The sequence below is a fragment of the Rattus rattus genome, chromosome 9 (assembly GCF_011064425.1).
Source record: "Rattus rattus isolate New Zealand chromosome 9, Rrattus_CSIRO_v1, whole genome shotgun sequence".
Lineage (NCBI taxonomy): Eukaryota > Metazoa > Chordata > Mammalia > Rodentia > Muridae > Rattus > Rattus rattus.
This window is the reverse complement of record NC_046162.1, coordinates 32,984,111-33,002,056: the sequence shown is the minus strand read 5'-3', so window position 1 is coordinate 33,002,056 and position 17,946 is coordinate 32,984,111. Positions and strand designations below refer to the sequence as shown.

General features: G+C 43.1%; 2 protein-coding genes across 4 annotated transcripts in view; both read left to right on the top strand.

The window, feature by feature from the left end:
- Window positions 1-4,487: 4,487 nt before the first annotated feature.
- On the top strand, window positions 4,488-4,955 carry LOC116910237 (40S ribosomal protein S19-like). The gene is given in 4 exon segments (XM_032914127.1): window positions 4,488-4,604; window positions 4,607-4,631; window positions 4,634-4,704; window positions 4,845-4,955. Coding segments are annotated over 4 exon segments (324 nt in total).
- A 5,592-nt stretch (window positions 4,956-10,547) lies between these two features.
- Canx (calnexin) overlaps window positions 10,548-17,946 on the top strand; it is a 31,033-nt gene continuing 23,634 nt past the window's right edge. Inside the window, exon 1 of one of the 3 annotated variants that reach the window (XM_032913914.1) lies at window positions 10,548-10,683. The gene's annotated coding sequence lies outside the window, so the exon portion shown is untranslated. Of the gene's footprint in view, window positions 10,720-10,747; window positions 10,768-17,946 lie in introns of those variants that run through there. The other 2 variants (XM_032913912.1, XM_032913913.1) reach the window with 2 other exon arrangements.

Genomic DNA, 17,946 nt, shown 5'->3' with positions numbered 1-17,946 from the left:
AGCTCACTTCTGACCTCTGGTTGGCTAATTAGCTTCACAGTAGCTCTGGCGATCTGTTGTAATCTTCTGACTCCTCCTCATTCTCTGGCTCGTTCTGCCTTCCCCTGTGTCTAGCTCGTTCTCTCTTTACAACTGTGCTGGTAAAAATGTCTCCTCACTATATATACTGCCCCTCAAGTCATCTCCCTTTCTTTTTTTTTTTTTTTTTTTTCCCCCCCAGAGCTGGGGACCAAATCCAGGGCGTTGCCCTTCCTATGTAAGCGCTCTACCACTGAGCTAAATCCCCAGCCCCGTCATCTCCCTTTCTAATGAGAGTTGGGCATATCCTATTCTGTCAAACCTTTCTCTGATTTGCTATTTTGTCTGTCTATTCAATTAGACATCACTTTCAAACATGGGTGCTTCCTTCTACAAACTAACTTTAACTTCATTGTTTGGGACTAAAGGTGTGTACTAAGGACTGAGCCGCACTACAACTAGAGACAGGTTTTCAGTAAATAACACAATCTTGGGGTTTATATTGTGACTAAGTATCCTGCAACAGTGGCCTTCGTCTGTCTCCTGAGGACTGGAATTCCAAACCTGTGTAACACCTGATTTACACTTTCCCATTTATTTTAATATTGTTTGAGATAGGTTCTTCTGTACTGTGCGGGCTGGTCTCAAACTCTTGGACTGAAATGACCATTGAGCCTCCACCTCCCAGCTGCTGGGATAATAAACATGTAGTAACCTGCTGTGCTAGAACACACAGTTTTAGGGCTGAGGAGATGGCTCGGCAGTTAAGAGCACTTGCTGCTCTTGTAGAAGACATGAATTCAGTTCACAGCACCCAAATGGTGACTCACAGCCATTCCCAGGGTATCAGATGCCCTCTTCTGACTCCTATGGGGTACCCATACAAATACCAGAGAGAGAGAGAGAGAGAGAGAGAGAGAGAGAGAGAGAGAGAGAGAGAGAGAGAGATTGGCTTAGTGGGTAAAGGCATTTGACCTCACCCCAGCCTGACAACTTGAGTTCAATCCCTGGAATCCACAGAGTGGAAAGAGAGAACTGACTCCTGTAAGTTGTCCCCTGATCTCCACATTCACGTGGTGGCAAGTGTGTAACCCTCCATGCACAAAACATGAAAAACATCTTTTTTAAGAATGTATATTTTGGGGTTGGGGATTTAGCTCAGTGGTAGAGCGCTTGCCTCAGCAAGCGCAAAGGCCCTGGGTTGGTCCTCAGCTCGAAAAAAAAAAAAAAAAAAAAAAAGAATGTATATTTTGGTGGTGGTGCCCACCTTTAATCTCAGCACTTGTGATGTAGAAACAGGTGGATCTCTTTAAATTTGAGGCCAACCTGGTCTATATAGCAAGCTCCAGGCTGGAAAGGGCTACATAGTGAGGCCTTGTCCCCCTCCCCTCTTTTTTTGAGACAGGGTTTCCCTGTGTAACCCTGGCTGTTTTGGAACCAAGATAGCCTTAAACTTAGAGATCTGCCTGCCTCTACCTCTCAAGTGCTGGGATTAAAGGTTTTACTACCGTGCCTGGCTTGAGCCCCTATCTTAAAAAAAAATAGAAGAAGAAAAGAAAGAAAAAGGAAAAATGGAGACCACCAGGACTCTGCTCCTTTCTCCAGTTCTGACCATTTTGTAGCACAAGTCTAATCAGGCCTGTGTCTGCTTCCCTTCTGAGAAGGCAGGCTCCTCCAGGGGGCCAGCCAGGGGTTCCTGACCAGTGTTGTCTCCTGGGGTATTGACACAATTGGTGCAGCAGGGTCAGGGACTGGCACTGGAACGGTGTTTGGCAGCTTGATTATTGGCTGTGTGAGGAACCATAGCTCAAGCAGAGGCTCCTTTCCTCTGCCCTTCTGGGCTCTGCCCTCATGGAGGCCGTGGGCTTCTTCTGTTTCATAGTTGTTTTCTTCATTCTCTATCATGTGAGGTGCCATCGGGTCACTGATGGGCTCTGACTCCATGCCAGTCCAAAGCTGCCATCAAGCACATTGTCACAATGCTTCTTTTTCTATTAAAAAAGAAAGAAAAGGAAGAGAGAGAAAGAAAAGTTCTGATGAAGATTTACAGTATAAGCAAGGATTCTAAAATAATATGCTGATTGAAAGGCTGCCCAGAATCACAAAATACAAAAAAAAATAAATAAATAAATAAATAAATAAATAAATAAATAAATAAAAAGGAAAAAAAAAAAAAAAAGAAGGGTTGGCAAGAGGGCTCATCAAATAAGGATGATTGCTGCCAGTGCTAATAATCTAAGTTCAAGCCCTGGAGCCTATATGGTAGGAGGAGAGAACTGACTCCTACATAGTTGTTCTATGGTCTTCATACATGATTCATAACACACCAGTGCATGTACACACACACACACAATGTAAAAAAACCCTAAGAGCCAAATACAAAATACTGCACGGTTATCTGCCGTCTCTCTGGAATGTGTTCTGAGGTATTCCTCACATGCCTTGTGTGGAATCTTGGATACTTCTAAAACATTTATATTTATTTTTGTTAAAAGCCCATACACCCATACTTGTGGTAGGTCAATGTATGGATAGAATAAGAACTTAACAACAATAGCTAGTAGTAGGATAACTGTAACTATACTGTAATACAAGTCATTTTAAAATTGGTTATTTTGGGGCTGGAGAGATGGCTTGGTGGTTAAGAGCACTGACTGCTCTTCCAGAGGTCCTGAGTTCAATTCCCAGCAACCACATGGTGGCTCACAACCATCTGTAATGGGATCTGATGCCCTCTTCTGGTGTGTGTGAAGACAGCTGCAGTGTACTCACATATATCAAATAAATAGTTTTTAAAAATTGGTTATTTTTATTTCTGGAATTTCCCATTTACTGATTTTGGAGTGAGGTTAGTTGAGGTAGCAGAAATCTTAGCAGGGGGGTTGGGGATTTGGCTCAGTGGTAGAGCGCTTGCCTAGGAAGCGCAAGGTCCTGGGTTCGGTCCCCAGCCCCGAAAAAAAGAAAAAAGAAAAAAAAAAAAAAAAAGAAATCTTAGCAGAACCTTGGGTAAGGAAAGGCTACGGATGATTTCATGTTTATAAAGTTCTACAAAAGACAGATCTCACCTGTAGACGCAGCTCAGCTTTCCTGATGCTGGTGTCAGGAACAGACTCAGAACAGGGTGAATTGTAGTAAAAAAAAACTCCTCCTACCACAGAGTCCTAAAGCCTTTGACTTCCTGGGCGAAGGAAGAGAATCGAACCCTTCCCCCCACCCAAAGCCACACTTAACAGTAAACGTTCTACAAAGCAAATCGACTGGTTAAAACTTCTGTGACTGTGTAGAGCCAAAGTGTTTCCTAGGTGGGAGCCAGATTCTCTTGGGATATATTTAGCTCTTTAAATGAGTCATCTATTGCCTACCCCTCTGTGTAATCCTGAGTAAGTCCTTTTAGAATGTACCAGCAAGACCCCACCATCTTCTATAAGATTGTCATTATATAACATCTGAGGCCTAGAACAGAGACTTCCTCCGAGCTGCTGTGGCCGCCTACCTGATGTTTCTAACCATGCATTTGAAGAATCTTGATTTATGGGTTTTGTTGTTGTTCCGTTACTATAAAACCTTCAGCAAGCAGGTAGGTTGGGGTAACCTAAATCGGTTTCCATGGGGATGGTTACTCATGTTTGACTCCAGAATGAACTTCCCTTTGAGGTGAGAAATGTGTTTTGAGTCCTATCTTTTGTACTTCAGTCGCTCTAGAGTTTGCTTGGGTGAGATGTCTACTGATGGACTCTGGACAGTTTCGTCATGGGGGCTGGTAACGAATGAAACACCCCTGTGAACACTGCTTCGGAACTCTCCACTCTCACTCCAGCGGAGAAGAGACGTCTCGGAGACTGAGTTCAGTCACCTATAGCTTGGAGACTGAGTTCAGTCACCTATAGCTTGGAGACTGAGTTCAGTCACCTATAGCTAGTGATAGCTTGTGATTCCTGTGTAATGAACCCTTCGCCCCTGCCTCCCTAAAATCCCCCAAACAAAAAAATCCCAACATACAAAACCCTAGCACATAAAATTAGGAGAATTTTCTACTCAGTCAACAACTGAGGTACAAGGAGAGTAGTGCGCACACAGAGGGCATGGGAGCTTCAAGTACACGACCTATCACCCCTCTTTTGCTCCATGTATCTCTTCATTTGGCTGTTCTTGAGCAGGATCCTTTAGTGTAAACCAGTAAATACGTACAAGGTACCTCTCTGAGTTCTGGGCTTATTCTATTTAGCAGATTATGCACCCTGAGAGGAGCTTGTTAAAATCCTCAAATTTGTAAGTCAGTCTGGAAATGTGGCTGGGCATCCTGGCCTCCTGTTTGCAGGTCTCATCGAAGGGAATACAGTCTCGTGAGACTGAGCATATGGATCCTGGTTTGTAATTGGATAGCATCAGGACAGAATTGAACTGACAAGTGATGTCTGTAAAAAAAGATGTCCCCGCCCTTTCCCCTGGCTGGCAGCAGAGGCTACAGGATGCCTGGAGTTACTGTAAAAGACGTTAACCAGCAGGAGTTAGTCAGAACTCTGGCAGCCTTCCTCAAAAAGTCCGGGAAGTTGAAAGTCCCCGAATGGGTGGCCACAGTCAAGTTGGGTTGGCCAAACATAAAGGGCTTGCCCCATAGATGAGAACTGGTTCTACACACGAGCGGCTCCCCCAGCACAGCACCTCTACCTCCGTGGTAGTGTGGGGGTTGTTGGTTCCATGAACAAAATCTACGGAGGAGGAATGGTGTCAGGCCCAGCCACTTCAGCAGAGGCTCAAAGAGTGTGGCCCGCCGGGTGGCCCGCCGGGTCCTCCAAGCTCTGGAGGGGCTGAAAATGGTGGAAAAGGACCAAGATGGGCCGCAAGTTAACACCTCAGGGACAGAGAGATCTGGACAGAATCGCTGGACAGGTGGCAGCTGCCAGCAAGAAACATTAGAACAAAGGATGCTGGGTTAATAAATTGCTTCATTCATTTAAAAAAAGATGTCCCATTGGTAGTCAAAAAACACATCATGAGCATTTGGCTAGTGGGAATGTTCTTTGTTGTGACAATGATAGTGATCTCATGGTACGTACTGTACATTTTCAAAATCATGGAAAGGTAGAGCAAACTTTAAACCACAGATCAAGGAGTTGGCAGATGGGTCAACGAGTAAGGCACTTGCACAAGTGTAGTGAACAGAGTTCAAGTCACTGGGACCAACATAAATGGTGGAAGGAGAGAGCAGACTTCTCAGAATTGTCTTCTGACTTCCTATACTCCTGCATGTGCACCCCCCAGTCCATGTATATGAAACAATTCTTAAACTTATAGACCACGAAGTCCTCAGTCGATAGGATGCATACTTAACGCACAGAAGGCCAGGGTTCCATCCCCAGCGCTGCATAAACCATATGGTATCTCATGCCAGCACTTAGGAGGTGAAGGAAGGAAGATTAGATGTTCAAGACCATCATCAGCTACAGACTGAATCCGAGGCTAGCCCAGTATACCTGAGACCCTGTCTCTAAATAAGTTAATAAGTAAGGGACAAAGAGGTGACTTCGGGCGACAAAGGTGCCAGATGTCAAATCCGATGTCCTAAGTTTGATCCTGATACCCACATTGTAGGAGAGAATAGATCTGTTGAGTGTGAGGCCAGCCTGGTCTACAGAGAGTGTTTGAGGTCAGTCAGGAGTACACAAAGAAACCCTGTCTCGAAAACCCAAAACAAGCAAACAACACCAACAAACGAAAAACAAAAGGAGAGAGCGATTTTCTTGCACGCTGGTCGCTGGCCTTCACACCCATGCAGCGGCAGATGCAAATGGCCTCTACCTGCACGTAACGTTTAGAACAGCCTGTGTGTATGCATGTGTCTGTGGCAGCGCTTATTTAGTAGGCACAAGTGTGGGTGTGTGTGTAGGGGGAACGAGGGGAAGGGGTTGTAGGAGCAACCCTGCTCGAGATCAGTTCTGGAATCCCAGAATCAGGAGGCAAGTTCAAGGCCGGTCACAGCTACACGTCGTGTTTCAGGTTAGCCAGCACTACTAAGATCCTTCCTCAACCAGCAACTGGAAGCACAAGTGTTTAGTGAGGGAAGGGAAGAGCAAGCAGGGGTCAGATGGCTCCAGAGGAAAGGACAGCCTCCATTGCAAGTGCCAGGTTGGGCTGGCGTAAGGTGAGTCGGTATTCTTTTCTGCTTCACGTGTTTTTGACATAGCTATACATGTGTGTGTGCGCCCGTGCATTCCTCTGTGTGTGTGTGTGTGTGTGTGTGTGTGTGTGGGTGTGGGTGTGTGTGGCCTAAGGAGGCTGAGGCAGGAAGATTTCAAATTCAAGGCCAGCTTGGCCTTTATAGCGAAGTCTATCAAAAAAATAAAAACAAGAGAGACAGTTTAGATGGCTCAGCAGGTAAAGGCATTTGCCATTGTGCTGACTAGTTTTTTTTTTTTATTTTCGGGGCTGGGGATCGAACCCAGGACCTTGCGCTTCCTAGGCAAGCGCTCTACCACTGAGCCAAATCCCCAATCCCGTGCTGACTAGTTTTATGTCACCTTAATACAAGCTAAAGTCATTTGAGCGGAGGAACCTCAATTAAGAAAATGCCTCCGGGGCTGGAGAGATGGCTCAGTGGTTAAGGGCACTGACTGCTCTTCTTGAGGTCCTGAGTTCAAATCCCAGCAACCACATGGTGGCTCATAACCATCTGTAATGAGATCTGATGCCTTCTTCTGGTGTGTCTGAGGACAGCAACATTGTACTTATATAGAATAAATAAATAAATCTTAAAAAAAAAGAAAGAAAAGAAAATGCCTCCATAGATCGGGCTCCAGGCAAGACTGCAGTTCTCAGCCTGTGGGCTGCTACCCCTTTGGGAGTTGAAAACCCTTGTCACCTAAGACCATTGGAAAGGGTCGATATTTACATTACAGCTCATAATAGCAGCAAAATTGCAGTTATAAATTAGCAATGAAAATAACTTCATAGTTGGAGGTCACCATAACACAAGCAACTGTATTGAGTGGTTGTGGCATTAGGAAGGTTGAGAACCACTACTAATATGGGACTCTCTTAATTAGCGATTGATGAGGGGGGGCCCAGCACATTGTAGGTGAAGCTACTCTTGGGATGGTGGTCCCAGGTTCTATAAGAAGGTAGGCTGAGCAAGCCATAGGGATAAGCCAGTAAGCAGTACCCTCCATAGCTTCTGCATCAGCTCCTGCCTCCAGGTTCCTGCCTTGTTTTAGTTCCTGTCCTGACTTCCAGTGAGATAAACAGTGATATGGAAGTATAGGTGGAAAAATGAACCCTTTCCTCCCCAAGTTGGTCATGGTGTTTTATCAAGGCAATAGTAACTGAACTAAGATGTCCATTAGGCCTGATGACAACCTCATTTCATCCTTAGGAAACACAAGAAGGAAAGAGAGAATTGACTCTTGGGTGTTGCCTTCTTTTTCAGACATTCATGACATGTGTACACACACGTTTTATTGTTATTTTGTGTGTATTTTATCTGCATGCATGTCTGGGTACCATGTATGTGCCTGGTGCTCACAAAGGTCAGAATTGGGTGTCAGATCCCCTGGTATTGTAGTTACAAACAGTTGTGAGCTGTCATATGAGTGTTGGGGATTGAAGCAGCATCCCTTAAAAAACAAACAACAACAAAAAACAGTGAGTTCTAGGACAACCAGAGCTACACAGAGAAACCCTGCCTTGAAAAGCAAGAAACGAAGAGAGACAAACAGAAGGAAAACTGTACAGGTATGGAATTACTGAAGGATAAGTAAAAAAATATTTTCTAACAAACCAAGGGCATGGTGCACATGCCTGTGACCCCAGTGAGGTTGCAGGCAGAGGCAGGAAGAGCAATGGGGCATGCTGGCTACCAGCCTATCAGGTTCAATGAGGAGACCCTGTCTACAGCGTTTCAGTGGATTTGGGTGGAGAAGATAAGGACATGCTAATCTTGTTCCATATACACAGACATATGCAAGTGTAGCACACTCATAGAGCCCTCGAACCCACACAAACCATAATGAGGAAAGAAGTAGCAAATGAAATTAAGAGAAAAGAGATAGCTCCTAATTTAAAACTTCTAATGAAGCTAGATATGGGTGGGTTATAGTAGTAGCTAAAGAGCATCTCAACACATGAAGATTTCTCATAAACCATCCAAACTTGCTCATCCAGAAGACCCTTAGGCTGCAGATTTCTTACAAGTCAATAAGAGAAGCTTAGAATACAAAATTGGGGGCTGGAGAGATGGCTCAGTGGTTAAGGGCACTGACTGCTCTTCCAGAGGTCCTGAGTTCAAATCCCAGCAACCACATGGTGGCTCACAACCATCTGTAATGAGATCTGATGTCCTCTTCTTGTGTGTCTAAAGACAGCTCCAGTGTGATTATATATAATAAATAAATAAACCTTAAAAAAAAAGAAAACTGGACAAGTTGCATGAATAAGCAACTAAAAGAAATCTATGTGGTCAATGAAAAGTATTTAATGTATCTGTGACAAAATAAGCTTTATTTTCTACCAATTAATTTGACAGTGTCTGATTAGTGTGTGTAGAGAGAAATGACCAATACTAATGTAGCCAGTGAGACAAAATTGTGTGGAAACATGAATGCTATTGACTTGAAGGTATATATTTACTAACTTCCTTAAGGTTTTAGCTATTGGACAAACTGAATCTCAAAGGAAACTAATATTCTATAATGACACACCATGAAAGGATCAGACAACTGAGGTTCCCAGTCTCTTAGTGGACTGAACAGTTTGGGGCCATCATGTTCTCATTTTTAATAGAATTTCACATTTATTATTGTGTGTATGTGAATTTGTGTAGAGGTCAGAGTACATCTCAATTCTCTTCTTCCACCATGTTGAGTTCTGGGAATCAAATTCAGGTCATCAGGCTTGGTGGCAAGTGTCCTTACCTGCTGAGTCGTCCCCATGGCCCTCAAAACGTTTTTTGTATATAGATCTCCCAAACACCCGAGAGCCACTTTCGTGCTTTTCTGTAGAGTTTTCTCATCTCAAGAACTTCTTTCCAACTCCACCTACAGAAAATTTGCATATCTATGAGGTCCAGTCCAAGTCTCACCTCTTTCTCTTTCTTAGACAGAAAAGTTCTGCCTCAACTCCTCTACTCCTTCAGTACTGACATATTTTAACACCTTTCTGCAGAAGTTGATTTTTTTTTTTGTTCTCTTAAATTCAATGCCACCTTGGGTAACACAAGCCAGAACCCTTATCCTAAACAAATTAAAAAAAATATATATATATGTATATATATATGTGTGTGTGTATGTATATATATATATATATATATGTGTGTGTGTGTGTGTGTGTGTGTGTGTGTGTGTGTACTTATGTAATGTCCGTATGTGACTAGAGTGTCGCTGTCATTGGATTCGAGGCAGCATAAAATCCCCTGGAACTGGAATTACAGGCAGTTGTGAGTGATGGGAACTGAACCTGAGTCCTCTGGAAGAGCAAGTGCTCTTGATCACTGAGCTTTCTCTATCCAGATCTTTAAGGGGATTCTTCTGCCTTAGCCTCCTAAATACCTAAGAACTGGGACTAAAGCATGTGCCAACCTGGCTTCAATTTTTTTTTTTTTTAAAAACATGCTCTTTATAAGGCAAATAAGGAAAGGGATTCTCTTCTTTAAAATTAGGGAGAATTGGCGGTTACTAAATTGACCTAAACATCAAATCCTTACTGCCTTTCTCATGGGGTGGCAGGAACAAAGCTGGTTTCACATGTAGTCACATTGATGATAAAAATCTGTTTCTTTCTCCAGTAGTCAAAGCTTTGGGTCACCAAACACAACCAGGAGCGATCAGGATTTTCAAAGACATAGGCAAATCCATAGCCACTTCAATCTTACAGCGTTTTCACCATATTGAAAAAGGAGTGGATTACGAAATGGCTATTTTAAATCTGCACATGGCATCACCCTGTCACTAGAGTATGTCTGATTTTAACAACTGAAACAGCACGGGAACATGGGAAGGTGAGTTCATGTTGCATGATTGTGACTCTAGATAGTGTTTTGTTAGGTAAAGAGGTCCCAGGCCCAGGGCGATGACTCCGCAAGACAGGCAGTGTCTGCTGCCCAGAGGGATCTCATTCGCTGCATAAGCACACTGGCCTGACCTCTCACCATTTCTGATGAAGGGCATAGGTCCCAGACTGGATTGGAACAGGGTTTCTAACTCAATGGGTGGGAAAAGGTATCTTTTGGATGGCCACCAACACACCGGCCCTGAGGAACCAGGTCGACCCACGCGAGGACGCACGCCAAATCCGCCCGCCCTCCGGCCCGCGCACCCGCCCGTTTGGTGACGGCCGCCTTCTTTCCTCATACCCAATCAGCAACCACTTCCTGCCTCACTCTTGTCCAATCATCACGCTCCACGAAGAATAGCCCTAGGGGGCGTATGGGAAGGAGCTTCGAGCGATGGCCGTATCTACCAATAGATTCTCAGATCTTGCGCAAAGGGACGGGAGTTGACGTTTGTTGTAGCCACTCAGGAACGAGGGGCGGACGCGGGGTTGGGCTTCGTGCGGTGGGGCTCGCTCGCGCGGCGGCGGTAGCCGAGGCCTCTTAGTTCTGCGGCACGTGACGGTCGGGCCGCCTCTGCCGCTGTCTCCACTGCAGCACGGGGCCCGGTGTGCGGGTGGGAGAAGGTGAGGGAGCCGCCAGTGGTCCCCGGGAGGCTCGAGGTGAGACGGGAAGCGTGTGCGGGGGCCTCAGGCCTGGGACGAGTCTGGGTGAGCGGCGGCGCGGCGGAGGGGGTCGGGCGTGGCAGGAATCTCGACGGCTGAGGGTCCGGCGGGCTTTGGAGTGGCGCAGGCCCGGGCGGACGCTCAGGGCAATGAGGAGAGTGGCAGGGTTAGAGAGACTGGTCTGGGCAGCGCCGCCGGGGTCGGGAGGCGTGGCAGGTGTCCTGGGGTTTCCCTTGACCTCTGAGAAAGCTAACTACTTCCTATGGCTTTGGTTCTAGAGTTTTCTTAGGCCCTGTCCTGGCCCACCCAGAGGTGGACTGAGTAATCCGGTATAGTTGTAGTATTAGAATTAGGCCTAGTAGGTAGCCCAAATAGTAGGGAAAGGTGAAGTAAATCCGTAGAGATAAGCGTTACAGTTTCAATATTAGAAAATAATATGTCCAAAGCGAAGTCTGGACCATAGCACCCCGATGAGGGAGTAGAATGTACTAGAACGTGTACCGCTTGAGAAACTTAAGGCTTAACTATTAAAGCACCTGCCTATTCAGTGGTGATAGATAGTGATCCAATGAGGGTATTCACTGGACCTTAAAAGCAGGAAATACAAGCGAAAGTTCAGTTGGTGAGTGTAGGAAACTGAGGCCTAGAAGTTTGAAATGACTGGCCCAAGGTCATACAGGTAGTTCTAATCCAGTTCGGAGTGTAACTGAGGACTAGACAGTTTGGGTTTCTTAGTTAAGGTTAAAAGGCCTGGTGCAAGCTCCTAACTGCAGTTTATCGGGGGAAGTGGGAATTTGGGAGATTTTCTACTTTATGGCTCAGTCCCCTAGGAGTAGACAGAATGGCTGATGATCTTGTATTAAATTAAGAGGTAATGGGAATGAGAAATTGGATGTATAGTAAAGATTCAGTGAGTAGTAATTGCACTGGCTTCTTGTAGTCGGAATGAATGCTTTGGTCATTACACTGATATACTAATTTTTATGTTAAGTCCTGAGGGCACATTAGTGACACCTTGTATATTAACTGCTGGTCATGACATTAGTGATTGCTGGTTGTGTGAAGTTAAACCGAACTGAATATTAAACGCTTGACAGAGAAGAGCTACAGTTTCTTTACCCTGAGGAAATGGAAGATTCTGCCTGTTTTTTAAATAATCCTCCCCCTTTTTAAAGGGAGAAATAATTGGGTTATCTGAAAAATCTTAGTATATTTTCTAGTACCATTTGAAAGGACACGAACGGAATCGATTCTCATTTTGTACTTGAGCTGTAATTAAGCTTACAGGCCAGGCAGGGTACACAAGTGAGCCAGGCCCTGAAGAACTGTTTATAGAAGTGAACTATCCAAAATAGGAGTTTACTGAGCTGTCTGAAAAATGGGTGTCTCCACCTTGCTATCTTAACAGTGCAATTAGCTCTGTAATCTTTCAAGGGCCACAAGGCACGTGCATCTTGACAACACACCTTGCATCCATGTCCTAGAGAGGTCACTTGCCCTGCCAGAGAACTTTAAGGGAGTAGAGTGGCAGTTGGTAAGCATAACTGCAGAATACAGTGTCCAGCATAGTAGCTTTGCTTCCTGTCCTTTAAAAATGGGAATGAGTCTCCTACTTGCTTTACCTTTGAGGGGGCAGCTACTAAGAAACTGCTTTGGATATAAGGAAATGGGCAAATAGAATTGGCAGCTCATAAAAAGTCCTAAGAAGTAATTAAGTGCCAACCAAAGATAGTTGTAGTCTGTATAACTTACTGTAAAACTCATTAGGAACATGCTTATTAAATGCTTTGTTATTGCTACAAGTGCTAGGTAAGAATTTTTAGGCTTATTTATCTAATTTTTGGTGTATGCGTGTTTTGCCTGCATGTATGTATGTGTACCAATGTGTGTGAGCCATCATGTTGGTGCTGGGGATCAAACCTGGGTCCTCTGGAAGAGCAGCCAGTGCTTTTAACCAGAGCTATGTCTTCAGCTCTGAAAAATTTCCTTTTTTAAAGAATCTAGAAAATTTTCATATTGTGGTATTAATGTCTTTTAAAAAATCTCTTTAAGGGTTGGGGATTTAGCTCAGCGGTAAAGCCCTTGCCTAGGGAGCGCAAGGCCCTGGGTTTGGTCCCCAGCTCCGAAAAAAAGAAAAAAAAAATCTCTTTAAGATTTATTTAGGTCGGGAGAGATGCTCAGAAGTTGGGAGCACTGGCTGCTCTTCCAGAGGTCCTGAGTTCAATTCCCAGCAACCACATGGTGGCTCACAGTCATCTCTAATGGGATCCAATGCTCTCTTCTGGTGTGTCTGAGGACAGTATACTTATGTACATGAAATAAATAAATCTTTATAAAAGATATATTTAAAAACATTTTTATGTGTATATAGGTATAATTATATACAATATATTCATGGGTACCTGTGGAGGCCAGAAAAGGACATTATATTCCCTGGGGTTGGAGTTACAGACTGTCATAAGCTACCCATCTGGGAACTGAACCATCTCTCCATCCTGGGTATTCACATCTTAAAGTGAATTAATATGAAAAAAGTTAATTAAAAAAAATTTAGTAGCTGGATGGTGTGGTAGTGGCTCACCTTTGATCTCTGCATGAGAATAGATTTCTCTCTGAGTTCAAGACCAGCCTAGTCTACAGAGTGAGTTCCAGGACAGCCAAGGCTGTACAGAGAAACCCTGTCTCAAGAAACAGATTATTTCTATATTTCTGTTAATGAAAAGAGATCCAAGAAGGTGGGTATAACGCTTGCTTAGCAAGTTTGAGACCAAGGGCTTCATTCCCAGCACATGAAAGCAAAAACCCGAAATCTGACCTGTGAGTAAGGTATTACAGATCTCATTGATAGAGCAGATCACAGATCACACTGTTTCCCAGGTGTCTCCCTCCTCCCACTCCCACCCCGCCCCACCCCCAAATGCTAAGGATGGAATCTAGGGCTTTGAACTTAGTCTACTACTCAGCTGTATCTCCTGACTGCCAAGGTAATCTTGAATTTCTGGGTTCACTTAATCATCCAAATTCAGGGACTACAGGAGTGTGTAATCATGCATATTTTTTATTATTTAATAGATGAGCATTTACAGCTGTATTTTTCCCTATTAAATATTATAATTCTCACAAGATGTTTTGTTTTTTGTTTGTGCATGCTTGTGCTGTGGCATTTAGGCTTCTTGACAAGTACCTTTCCCCTCTATGCCTTCTCTCTGGCCTTTTTTCTTTTCTTTTTTATTTTTTTATCCTTTTTTTTCCTAAAGATTTATTTATGTATGCCTGCAGGTCACAAGAGGCACCAGATCTCATTACAGATGGTTGTGAGCTGTTGTGTGGTTGCTGGGAATTGAACTCAGGGCCTCAGGAAGAGCAGTCAGTGCTCTTAACCACTGAGCCATCCCTTCAGACCCCTCTCTGGCCTTTTTTAAAAAGTTGTATATATATTTTTTTAATCGTGTGTTTCTATGTGTATATACACACATGAGTGCAGAATCCCCGAGAGTGGAGTTATAGGTGATTGTGTAAGCCACTTACTGTGGGTATCAGGTCCTCTGCAAGGGCGGTAAGCACCTTTAATATCTGAGTCATCTCTCTAGCCCATGTTTTAAATTTTGACAAGGTGTAAGCAGTAGTAAAATCTGAAGGCAAACACACACAAATAGAGGAAAGATGGTAAGAGGGTCAGGATATTTGCTGCCAGGCCTGATGGGTGCCATTGCTGGGTGCTACTTGGTGGAAAGAAGACACTGACTCCTGGAAGTCACCCTCTAACTTCCACATAAGTAATAAATACAACTAGGTGCTTATATTTTCCCCCAAATAAAGTTTAGAGTACTTGCTTTAAAATTCATTAAAAATCAACAAGTAGAAATATTAGCAATATCTAGTAACTGTAAAGAGTCACTAAAACAGACTTCATAAGCACTTTAGATACGTTTAACCTAGTCAGTAATTCTACAGTAGAAGTTAGTATTGGTTTAGAGAAGAAATCCAGGCCCAGAGATTAGCAGTTGACCCACATTATTGAGTAGCTAACCAGGAATTGTGATTTGAACATGTGTTTATAAACATATTGGGCAGAATATATAAAATAGTAATAGAAACCCCTAGAATTTATTTGGGTTTTTTTTTTGTTTTTTTTTTTAGGCCACCTAAAGTATTCCTTGCCACGACCTAAGTTTTTTAAGACCAAAAATTTTTTTAAGAGACTATGTCAAATGAGATGGTGACGTGCCTACCCTGTTATTTTTTTTTCTTTAAAGATTTATATATTTTATGTACAGCATTCTGCCTGCACATGTGACTGCAGGCCAGAAGACTGCACCAGATCTCATTACAGATGGTTGTGAGCCACCATGTGGTTGCTGGGAATTGAACTCAGGACCTCTGGAAGAACAGTAAGTGCTCTTAACCGCTGAGCCATCTCTCCAGCCCCTACCCTGTTATTAAGACCTGAGTTCAGATTGTCAGCATTCAGTGCTCGGGGCTGGAGACAACTGGGATGCTAGAGCTCACTGGCCAGGTAGTGTTCTCTTAGAGACCATGTGTCAAAAAATAAGGTGAAGGAAGATGAAGGAAGACATCAGGTCTGTGTCCTTTGTACACACAAGCCTGAACATAAACTCACATTAATAGAATGCTGAAATGAATGGAATGAATGCATAGCTTCCATAAAAATCACATTTTAAATATTCCATGCTATTTCACAAATTGCTTTTTATTTTAGAATAACCAAGAATATTAGGTCCTTTTACTATTCTTGTAATTTTCATAAATGAAAGAAGTTAGAGTTGAAGTTTCTTTTTGTTTGAGTTTTTTTTTTTTTTTTTTTTTTTCTTTTTTTTTTGGAGCTGGGGACCAAATTTAATAATTATTTTTATATTTTTAATTACGTTTTTACTTTTAGTCTTTTTTTTTTTTTTTCGGAGCTGGGGACCGAACCCAGGGCCTTGCGCTTGCTAGGCAAGCGCTCTACCACTGAGCTAAGTCCCAGCCCCTTGTTTGAGTTTTGAAACAGAATTATACCATGTAGCCCTGGCTGACCTGGAATTCATAGTGTAGAACAAACTGGCCTCAAACTTGTGATCATTCTGCCTCTGCCTCTTTGAGTATTGGGTTACAGGTCTGCAAAACCATGTCCTGCTTGAATTTGTTTTTAAGTTCTTTTAAGATATAAAATCTTTGATGGCTGGGGAGATGCCTAAGAGGTTAACAGTACTGGGTACTCTTCAAGAGGACCTGTCTTTAATTCCTAGTACCAAAATGGTGACTCACAATCTGTAAATCTGGAGCTAGAGAATTTGATGCCCTTTTCTAGCCTCTTGGCACTGTGCACATACATGGTACCTGGGCACACATGCAGACATCCACTCATAGATAAGAAATTTAAAAAATAATGTATCTTAAAAATATATGCGGGCTGGAGAGATGGCTCAGTGGTTAAGAGCACTGACTGCTCTTCCAGAGAACCTGAGTTCAAATCCCAGCAACCACATGGTGGCTCACAACCATCTGTAATGGCATCCTATGCCCTCTCGTGTGTCTGAAGATGGCTACAGTGTACTTATATAAATAAAAACTAATAAAAAAATTAAAAAAAATATATGCATTGGGCAGTAGTTCTATCATATAGTTCTATAGACTGGAGGAGGGAGGGACTGGATGTAGATGGGCTGTTATCCAGATAGATATAGTCACCCAGAAGCGGGAGAAACTGAAACAGTTTTCCTTGACAGGACAGGTTACTGTTCTCCACCACTGAGCTCTCTTGATAATAAGGATTTGAGGTTTCAAAATAGAAAACCTGAAGCTGAACACTGGAAATGCAGCTCAGAGGCAGGGTTCACTTTCAGAAGGCTCTGGTTTTGATCACAGCACTGTGAAATGATAAAACCTCAAGTTCCCATTTTAAGATAACTCGCCCTTCTAAAAGCTGGGTGGATTGCACTGAAATATGAGCGTGTTGGGTGGGTGGTTTTGAAGATCCCTTTGGCCCTAAAAACTAGGTCCTTTTGTCTTTGGTAAGTTGGGGAGCATGCTAGAGTCTTAATGCAAATAATGTGTTTTGTTGGCTTTGTATTTGTTTTATGATTGATTGCAGGTGGATGGTCATTTGATTACTGGAGAGCAAATCTAGGGCTTTCATGTGCTAGACAAAGGTTACACCATTGATACATACCCTAAACTTGCTGTGGGTATGTATATGGGTGTGTGCATATGCATATGGGCTGCATGTGTGTGCGTTGTGGCTAGAAGACCTCAAGTAGTTCACCTTGTTTAAGATAAGGGTCTGTCATTGGCCTCATGTTTGCTATTAAGTGGTTAGTAATTCTCAGAAATAGACTTGTGTTTTTCCCAGCTCTTCAAACCCATCTAAATTGAGAAAGACTAAACTTCATTAAGCTTAAATTTATTGTATTGGGGCTAGAGAGGACCTGTGTTCTGTCCCCAGCACCTATATAGTAGATTGTACAGCAGTTCCAGGGAATCTGACATCATCTTATTTTTCACAGGCTCTGGGGATGCACATTGTACAGAAACATGCATGCAGACATTCATAAAAAATAAATTAAGGTTTTACTATTGTGTGTATAGGTGTGCATGGTGTGGGTGGATGCAGGAGTTCTTTCTATTATGTAGGTTCCAGGGGATGAACTCAGATTGTCAGTCTTGGCAGTGTCTACCCACCGAGAGCTCTCTTACCAGCCTGTTTTTTTCTTTTCTTTTAGCCAGTTTTGCTATGAATCCCTGGATGACTAGGAACTTGCTAGCCTTGGGCTCATGATTCAGTAATACATTAAAAATAAAAAACCTAAAGTTTTGAAGTAATTATATGCATAACAGAACTGGCAAAAGCTCTCTTCATGATACAGTGGTACATGAATTTAATCTAGCTCCTGGAGATGGAGGTGGGCTATCATTAAGTCTGAGGCTACCTTGGATTACATAATGAAGATTCTGTCTCAAAAACAAGGGTAGGGATGAAGCTCAGCAATAGAATGCTGACTGACAGCCCTAGCACTTAAAAAGTGGCAAAAGTAATACAGGGTAATCTGTTGTAACCAGTGACTACTGAGTTTCCCTTAGTAAGACCCAAACCAAGCCTTTTACATGGGTCTACTCTTTAGAGTATATTCAGACCATACCCACTTTTATGTAATTTATTTTTGGAATTTTTCCCTTTTTGGCCTTGGCTTTTCTTTCTTTATTCTTTTAAACAACCAGGGAGGG